Consider the following 9911-nt stretch of genomic DNA (forward strand, 5'->3'; position numbering starts at 1 on the left):
CAATTAAACACAAAACGAAAGCTTGAAGATTAGAATCCGACTCAAAAGATAGCCTCAAATGGAAAAGAGTTGAAGTCGGAGGGGCAGTTTGTATTTTGTAATAAAAAAGTTAAAGAAATGGTGTTTGCTAGTCCACCGACACACTATGGCCACATCTACTATTTATTTCTCGCATGCAACATATTTTAAGCAACATCATGATCGACCAATAATCAATTTTTAGAATCGTAAATTGTTCTGATTATGTATTTAATATTTTATATGATGACTTTTATTTATTTATTTATTTAAAAAAGCACCAACAAGTCTTAAAAAACTATATGGAAGCATCTTATTTGACTAGCATCAGTTATGGAACACAAACTATGGCGCAAATCAAGCAAGTTTGAATACGACCCCCACCCTCATTTCCAGTTTTCCACTCTCACAGTCTCACCATCCCATTGTTTTTTATTTGTTTATTTATAAATACAATTAATAATGATAATAAAACATGAATAACATTAAAAATCAAACAAGTACTTCGTCACCAACTTTTATCTAATTGTGCATCATAATCTTTAACCATTAAAATCTCGCTACATATTTTCTTAGGCACTTGTTTCAAATCTTGTCCTTCTTGCCATACTTGTCCCACCATAACACCAGGCCCAACGTTTCTTACATATATCACAACCTCATCATTAAACGGCCATGGATGTTTTCCTGCAGTAACATTCAAAACACCTCATGAATAACACATACATAATTTACAAAAATGCCACATGTAAGGTAATAACCTGGTTTTGGAAATCCTTGAGGGTATTCCTGGAAATCGAAATCTCCACTTCCAAATTCATATGCCACATCACATGGCTGCTCTGTTGCCATCACTTCAGTCACCTCTTTCACTTTGAAGTATAATGGAGCAAACGAGTGTGATAATCCATTCAGAACTGTTGCATCTGAGAATCAAATTTATAATTTCTTTATCGGATGTTGGATATCATCAACAGATTGATTACTAGTAATATATATTTTTCCAAAATTACCAATAACTCTTCCAAAAATTTGGCCATCCTTGCAGCTAAATAAAGCCTGAAATAACATGTTTTTAATAAGATATGTACATAAGAAAGGAAACTATTGATTTACAGAACACGGAATTCACCTTCTTGAAGTAATTAATCCAGGCTACAGCCAAGGGCCCTATTTGAAGAAAAAACAAATCATCAATGGTATAAAAAGAGGAGCTGTATACACCAGTAGTGCTATGGTTAATGACAACCACAGTATAAGTGTGTTTAAGTCTGGTGAAGTTACCTCCATTCGTTCTGCAGTGCCAAAATTCAAGCAACTTCACACCTGTTTCATCACCAAACAAGTTAGATGAACTTTTCTTTGCCAAGTTTGAATTATCATATCTTGTGCCTGCGACTTCCCAAGCTCTTGAAATAAGTCTGCACAGTTCCAACCAAAAGAAAACAGGACAAATTAATAGATGAAATTTGAACCTCCATTTTAAATTTTTTTTTTTTTGACTTCTCATTACATGTTCATGTGAAACACACATGAAGTTGTATTACCAGACATAATCATCTAGATAAAGAGGTAAGCAGCGCTGAAAACATATTTCACTAATAGGGAAACATACAAATTTCAAAGAGAAATACCTGGGATTAAGCAATGCCAGCAAACGATGTCTCCTTTCCTCTGGGATGTCATCTATCTTTTTCCTAGTGATCACATACATATCAAGGTTTCAGGCCAAGACTCCAATCACATAAACTTCCATTAAAACCAAAAAGCATAAGCCTTTCATGTAAGTGGAATTTCATAAAGCTAGGAACTGTAATTTCACGGCATAGATTGGAACCATATCAAGACTAGTTGAAAATTTAGCTGAATGAGGTCCAACCCCTAATCCATATTTTGATTTCGATGCCCTATGTGTTGGCAAATGATCGAACATGTAGAATACAATCTTGTTAAACATAATTTGATGTGGTAACTGGTAAGTAAAAACATAGAAATACAGAAATCTATCAAACAATGTCTAAAGTGAAGGAGAGAGTAATACCAGAGATAAGTAGCGGGGTTGTAAGAAGATGGATCTAAAGGAATAAGTTGTTTGGGTGGATCGAGAAACGACACCACGTCCCGCTCGTCGTAGTAAGCTATTTCCCCACTAGGTAAGACCTGGTAAGGTTTATCATCCCAGGGAGATACGTGCATTGAAGAAGACGCCGCCGTGCTAGCCCTCCTCTTCCTCTCAGTGCCGCCACTCACCGACAAGTGTTTCACTCCCCTCCCTACATCATAATGACCCCTATAAAGTTTCAAGTACGAAGTTTTTACATGAGGAGGATATGGCCATTTAATCGGGGAGTCGAATAGACTGTTTGGGCGCGGTGAAGATGAAGATAAAGCTGGGCAGTAAGACCTGATGGTCAGGCTCATTTTCACAATTTTGACTTTTGCCTCATAAAACGACTGCAACTCGAATTGTATGGCATATGTAACAGCGGCTAAGCCACACACCACCCACCGCCTGGGAAGTTTTATCAGCGGCGATACCACCGGAAGAAGATGTACGTTTAAATTGGTGTTTTGCTTTTCAAAAATAACTTATTTGTTTATTGGTTTTTTGATAAATCAATAACCTAAAAAAAATATTTGTTAAATATATCATTTCCCATAGCATTTATTTCCTCTATTTTTGTTTAACCATCATTTGTTTTATTTCCTTTATTATCATAAATGATTTGAGGATTCGGAGATCCTCGAGTTGGTGCATCGAACATCATAATGGACGTTGTAACATGGGTTGGGTCATAATTCCGAACATAGTTGTCTTCAAAAGTGACATCAAAGCTTTCTTCAAATACATGAGTTCGATGATTCAGAACTCGGTAGGCTTTAGATTTGGAGGAGTGTCCCAAAAAAATTGTTTCATCAGCTTTGGGTTGAAACTTTATGAGTTGGTCACGATTGTTCTTGATAAAGTATTTGCAGCCGAAAACATGTAGGAATGAGATATTTGGCTTGCAACCATTCATGGCTCCATACAGTGTCATGTTGAGGCGTCGATTAATGATACTTCGGTTTTGAGTAAAGCATACAGTGGACACAACTTCAACCTAAAGATAAAGTGGTAGATTAGTAAAGTTAAGCATTGATCGAGCAGTTTCAACGAGGGTTCTGTTTCTTCTTTCAACCACACCGTTTTGTTGAGGAGTGTAGGGAGCAGAGAAATTGTGGTCGATACCTTTCTCGGAGAGAAATTTCTCAATGGTGACATTGATGAATTATGAGCCATTGTCACTTCAGATTCTTCTTGCAGGAAGTTTGACGAGAACTTTAATTCCTTTGATGAAATTAATGAGTTTCGAGCCTGTTTCCGATTTTAGCCTAAGGAAGAAGACCTATGTGAACCTTCTAAAATCATCAACAATCACAAAAATGTACTTTTTGTGTTGTAGACTTTCTACGATGGAGGGTCCACAAAGATCAATGTGCAGAAGTTCTAATGATTCCGAAATTGACTTTTCAATGATAACATGATGGCTCTTTTTCGATTGCTTCCCACATTCATAAGTAGCACGTAGATGATCGTTTTTGGATTTGAGGAGTGGCAGACCTCGGAACATTTCATCGGATACAAGATCATTCATATATCAGAAGTTTGGATGAGCAAGCCTCCGATGCATATCCACCTGACGTTAGGAACAAATTTTGAGAGTAGACAAAGTCGAGGCTTTCCAATGATCATGTTAATGTCTAAAAGATACATGTTCTTGTTGTGATTGTACTTGATCAGACACTCTTTCAGGTCTTCTGTTATGAAGTATCTATGCTTTTTGCATAATTCAACTTGGCGATTTGCATCAGTAAGTTGAGCCACACTAATCATGTTGTGTTTCGGATCAGTTAGATATGCCACATTTGAGACAGATAAACTCCTGCTGATGGGGATGCCATAACCTCGGATTTGTGAATTTGAGTTGTTGCCATACATCATGCAACCAACATTTAGAGAGAGTTTGAGATCACGCAGAATGTCCTTCTACCATGTCATGTGCATGGAACAAGCACTATCAATATATCATATTTTATCTTGTTCTGAAGCACAAAGTGCCTATTGAACGATGCTTTCGCATGGTGGATCATTGGTTGCCATGTAGCAACAGTTTGGCTCAGCATATTTATCGTCTCCTTCTGAACCTGAAGACCAATAGCCTTCATCACATTCAATTATCTGTCTAGCCAAAAGACACATATTCCTTCCAGTGCTCACATCATCCTCATCTCCAGATGACCAGTATCCTTCACCATCTATTGACACAGTTGTAACAAAATCTTTCTCACTAGCATCCATTTACTGAGCTTTGCAAGCATAGTGTGCAGAACCCTTGACTTTAGTTTTTGGGTGGTTTCACCTAAACAATCTTTGGCAAAATGATTACCATTACCAAACTTGTGACAAACTATCTTAGGTTTGTCTGATTTCAAAATATAATAGGATTCCAATGAATGATTTGATGAGGAGATGTTAGGTTTGTAAGCAGTTGGGTTCTCTGAAGGTTTAGGAATTGGTTGAGGATTATTGTTATAAGGTGCTTGAAAATGGTTTTGATAAGGTTTTTGATTGTGATTCCATGGACGTTTGTATTTCATGGACAATAGTGCAAACTCTTGTTGGAAACACAGTTCGGAGTCCATGGCTTCAGCATCGAGGTCTCCATCAAACTAATAGTTGGGATTTGAAGGAACAGGTAGAGTTGGTTTGTAACGCCTGTGTTTCTAGGCTAAGCATTAATGATGGTGTAACACTCTAAGTTAACCTTTGTAACTCGTTTTGAAATAATAAGAATGTATTATTTGAGTATTATGTGTTTATTGCTTAATTGTGTGATTTAAATGGATTAAAGATAAAAAAAAAATAATCGATAAAGTAAAATATTAGATAAGCTCGATATCTATGAAGGAAGTTTTAGTGATCGTGACAAGGTTTCCGAAAATATAAAGAATGCCGAAATCCGAGTTATAACGAAGGAGTGTTTGACATGTCGAAGTTTCGCGACAGAACCGGTACGACACTGCTTGATGTAATTAGTAAATTTACAATGGAGCGATATTTAGCCTTAGTGATATAAACAAAAGTGGTAGAATACGTTAAACCGAGAGCGTGCATAAAAAGAACGTCTAAATCTGACTTCGTATTAGGAAGTTATGATTTTTCGAAGTTTCGACTTAGCGGTATGCAGTCCAAAGTTCGAATATGAGATCGAGTGGTTTCTAGTCGAAACAATTTAAACGATAATCGAATATCTCATCGATAGTAGTCCAATGGTAAAAATACAGACGAAAACGGACGTCAGATGAAGAAGTTATGAATTTCTAATGGAGACTTGTGGAGCATAGTCTCACCTATGCGTGGATATAAAGAACGTCAAAAACGGAGCTCGTATGTGAAAGATATGAGTTTTTGAAGTTTTTAAATAAAAATAAATTTAAAAAATCCGAAGCTTATCCAGAGGGAACGCCCCGCATTCGCAACACCCGGCCTTGGATTGGCCACGTTGCCCTCTAGCCGCATAGCCCATCACTTCTGAAACTCGACAAGAAATGACGCACCAGAACGCGCTGCGTTTGTCCATGGAACGCGTTGCTTTCGGGAACGCACTGCATTCGTTCAAGAAACGTGTTGCGTTCGGGGGTCAGACTCACCCTATAAATAAGATGCGAGGGCAGCCGGATTTGTTGCTAATTTTCATTTCTTTCACCCCTTTTTCTTTGTTCTACTTTGCAATAAATACCCCCGAAGTCCCGGTATCATCCCAACACCCGAAGCAAACCTGAAGATCCCGAAAAGAAAAGAGTTTCCGAGCCGAAACTCTGCCTACAAGAAGCCCGGTTTCTGAGAGATATCCTGGTTTCATCGAAGAATTACTACTTGAAGAGCATTAGTGTTGTCCGATAATCATCTTATCAAGTGAGTGTGTAGTTACTTTCTTCTAACACATAAATACGAAGTATTTCCATAAAATATGTGTTATGTGTTTATATGTTATGCATTATATGAAATGAGTATTGATTGAATATTTTATACATGTTTTGTGTTGTGTGTGTGTGTGTGTATATATATATATATATATATACACACACACACACAAAGATGTTGGGTAGAACATGGGTAGATAGTGGATGTGTGATGAAATAAAATGATGAGAGGCCTCGATGTTATTGTTGATCTAGTCATCTAGCGGAGTATGGATGACGACCACAAACTCTTTCTAGACAGTCCAGTGGAACGCTTGCAAGTTCATAACCTGTAGGTGATGTGAACGATGTGTTCACCGGTATACTCTATCCCCCTTATGGTTGCCTTTAGGATATTTATTGTTAAGGAAGCCCCTTTGCAGTAGTGTCCATCTCGATGAAAAATCCTAAATTAGGTCCCTTGTAATAGTTGTTTTAGGGACGTAAAGTGAGGATAACGGGAATGGGTAATCGGGGTATTATTAGTTGGTGAAATTAAATATAATTATTTATTGTGGGTTGAAAACCCTATATGCTCACCAGGCTCCCAAGCCTGACCCAATCAATTTCTTTGTATTACAGGTAGTGGCGCGAGAGCATAAGTTGGACAACTTGTGAAGATTTTTTTGTTTATAGACCAGTAGCTGTAAATAACTGTTGTAAGGTCTATGTTGTATTGTTTATGCTTTTGGTCTGTATCGGAACATGACACCCCGAGTTCTATTATATAATGAAAATATATTTCTTTAAGAAATGCTTTGATAAACTTTATTTTATCATATTGTGTTTTGGGAACAAATTCCGCAACTCTTTTAATCAAATGATTACTCTGAAATTATTTTAAAAGCATAAATCAAACTGGTCATTTCTGGCCGTGAATTTGGGGATGTCACATGGTTGAACAGAAGGAATAGGTGAGGTAGTTCTGAAGGGTCGGTCATTGGTATGTTTGGAATAAGTGGGTCAACACAACTAACCAAGGCAAGAGGACCTCCAGAGATTTCTCTTAATGTTTGTGCAACATTGGTTCATGGCCTTGTAGTTCGTCAAATAGTTGCTAGAGCTTTAACTTTTTCAGAGATCCGTTAATTTGAAGACATGACTTGACGTTTCCCCAACCTTTTCTGAGGCTATTGATAAACTTTAAATAATACTCGAGAGGAGTTCTAGTTACACCATGTGCAATCATGTTGTTGACAACAATTTGATACCTATTTGATGTCGAGGCAACTTATTCGTCGAGAGTAGTGGTGAAGTTATCAATCTCGTTGACAACCAAAGTCAGATCATTTTCTTTCATATTCTCGGACCATTTGAACAGATCTTGAAGAGTGTCCCAAATCTCTTTAACAAATCTTCACAACTTAATGTGCTAAAGGAGAGAATGAAGGACACCAAGCACCATCTCGGAAAATACAACATAGTCAACATGTAACTTTTCGATGTTTGTTGCGGTAAGAGGTGTTGGACATTGATCTTCTTGGCTCATGAGAGTTGCAGTGAGATCTCTCTCTGTTTGTCTGATTGGAACATATGGACCATCTTTCACAGATATCCATATTTCTTCACATTTTTCCTTACCAAGTAAAAATCTTTCCATTCTAACTTTTTAGTGATCAAACTCTTCAACAACTAGCAATGGAGCACGAGCAGGGTAGCCCATGCTATTTTCCATTTACATTGAATACATTTGTTTAGATTGATTAGGAGAAGCCCTTGAAGTTAAGAGTATGATAGTAGAAGTGGTATATATAAGAACTTTTATCTTGAACATAGAAATGACTGAGATACCAATGTAATCTCAGATCAACTATAACCTGTTCTTATGGATTCAAAAGACAACCACTCAAGCTTTGCTACCAATTAAGAGAACAAGATCTATGCGCAAGCAAGGTTTGAAAACTCAAACCCATAATTAACAGTAATAAGATTAATGTCTGCTTCTAATATGTAGTTTCAGTCAAGTCTGGTAAACCAGTCAAGACTTAAAGATATTAAATCAATAAAGTATTCAAGTAATAAAGGAAGTAAACTTGAGTATAATCAATGCAAAGATAATTTAAGAACAAGAAGAATGTTAAGAAAGAACTTTGACTTGAAGGAAAATTGAAAGTGATGTGAAGAGAATAATTGCTATTATTGGATTGATACTTCGATGTAAACTCATGAAACATTCACTCTGTCACAACTAGGAATTTGGTGCCTTGTAACCATTGAACAACGATAACAAATGTGAACCAACAATGTGAAAGCGTGTATGATGCTTAATTATAACAACAAACTTCCATCAAACGCTTTATAAGAGCACATCAAATAGTCAACCAAAGTTTAGAAGCCCTAAAAATCCCGGTTTAAGTCCATTTTGGACTAGGACTCTTATATGGGCTCTAATTTGGAGCCACCTTCATTATTTTAACATTTTGGGCCATATTGGGCCTAGAATGAAATAAAATACCCTAATGGGCTCTTTTGGGCCATAACAAATCTAATTAACCTAATGGACCAATAAGCCTCCAATTTGACTATCCTGAACATAGAACTCTCAAATGGGCCCTAATTGGACCCATATACATGAAACTTAATAATTTGGGCTTTACAAGATTAAAATAAACTAGGTTAACTTTAATGGGCCTTATTGGGTCACAACAAATTTAAATTAGCCCTAATGGGTCATAAAAATCATACTTTGATTTATTTGGGGCCATAAATTATCTAAGTGAATCATAAGATGGGCCTAAGAACAAAAAGACTACTTTTCTTCTTTTCCCCTCTCCTCTTCTCTGCCCAACAACCCAAAATGGAAGAGGGTTGACTTTCATTTTCCACCTCACATTTACCCATAGGTCCTCCATGCATATAACTCATATCTCCATGCAACCATCACTTCATCTACTCTCTCTTCTCCTCTCTTTTGTCTTTCGGCCGAAATAACACAAACACACACACACACACACATTTCACTCAAACTCTCTCAAAGAAACTCTCTTGATTCTTCATCAATTTTTTTTTCGAGATTTAGAGCTTGATAAGGAGTTTCTTCCACAAAAATCATCATTCAAGGTAAGTGTATGTTTGGATCTATGATCTAGATTCTTTTTTTCTTTTTTTTATCAAAATATCTTCCTAATCTATCCAAACTCATAATCACCATCTTAGAAACATCTAAGTTCGAGATCCTCCAATGAAAGCTTACTAGGCCAAGATTTGCACCAAACCTCTTCATTTCTCTCTTCAAAACCGAAACCACAACTCAAGGTGAGCTTCATACCCTTCACTTTTCAGTTTTCATATGTTTTATGGGGGAGAATACAAGAAAATATGTAGATCTATGTGTATGTGTATGCTATGTGTGATTTTATGCATGTATGTATGATTTTATGTGTTTTTGATGAACATGTAACTAAAAAGGGGTGTTAACTCGAGATCTATGACATGAGAAAGTAAACAAACATGATCTAAGTTATTTTACACCAAATAAGACAAGAATAATAACTTATAAGATTGTGTTAAATATACTTCAACATAAAACCCATTTTTGGGCTTAAATTGTCAAATATACAAAAACTTGGGTTAAAAGTTGCCAAATCACGGTTTCTTAAGGGTTAAAGAGTCAAAACAGATAAAATAATTGTTTTTATGAACATTAAAATTTTCAAAGGACTTGAAATGTAAATTTTTGGCATAATGGGCTAATTTTGGGCTTTTCGGCCCAATAGGCCCAAAATTGCGAAAAATGACATTTGGAAGGGCTGAAATGATAATTTCCTTGAAACTGGGGACAAAAAGTGTATCAAAACTTTTTTAAGGATTGAAAATGCTTTTTATTTCCAAAAAGGGATCAAAATGTAAAGTTTTTGGATTTTGGGCTAAAAGTGTAAAAATTGCAAAAA

General features: G+C 36.4%; 1 protein-coding gene across 1 annotated transcript; it reads right to left on the reverse strand.

Annotated features, from left to right (window-relative positions):
* Positions 1 to 443: 443 nt before the first annotated feature.
* Positions 444 to 2607, reverse strand: LOC145045196 (WD repeat protein). The gene is made up of 7 exons (XM_078993540.1): positions 2060 to 2607; positions 1653 to 1715; positions 1303 to 1439; positions 1151 to 1188; positions 1032 to 1077; positions 780 to 944; positions 444 to 705 (listed from the first exon to the last, which is right to left on the reverse strand). The coding sequence occupies exons 1-7, from the start codon at positions 2437 to 2439 to the stop codon at positions 527 to 529; spliced, it is 1008 nt and encodes a 335-aa protein (XP_078849666.1). The 5' UTR covers positions 2440 to 2607; the 3' UTR covers positions 444 to 526.
* Positions 2608 to 9911: the final 7304 nt, after the last annotated feature.

The sequence above is a fragment of the Lactuca saligna genome, chromosome 5 (assembly GCF_052625555.1).
Source record: "Lactuca saligna cultivar CGN05327 chromosome 5, ASM5262555v1, whole genome shotgun sequence".
NCBI classification, from domain to species: Eukaryota; Viridiplantae; Streptophyta; class Magnoliopsida; order Asterales; family Asteraceae; genus Lactuca; species Lactuca saligna.

Excerpts from the sequence above, each read along its gene's own strand:
- LOC145045196 (XM_078993540.1), bottom strand. The coding sequence starts at position 2,439 with ATGAGCCTGACCATCAGGTCTTACTGCCCAGCTTTATCTTCATCTTCA. Across the intron at positions 1,440-1,652 it reads CTGGCATTGCTTAATCCCAG|ACTTATTTCAAGAGCTTGGG; the intron begins GTATTTCTCTTT and ends GGAACTGTGCAG. Across the intron at positions 706-779 it reads TCAAGGATTTCCAAAACCAG|GAAAACATCCATGGCCGTTT; the intron begins GTTATTACCTTA and ends ATGTTACTGCAG.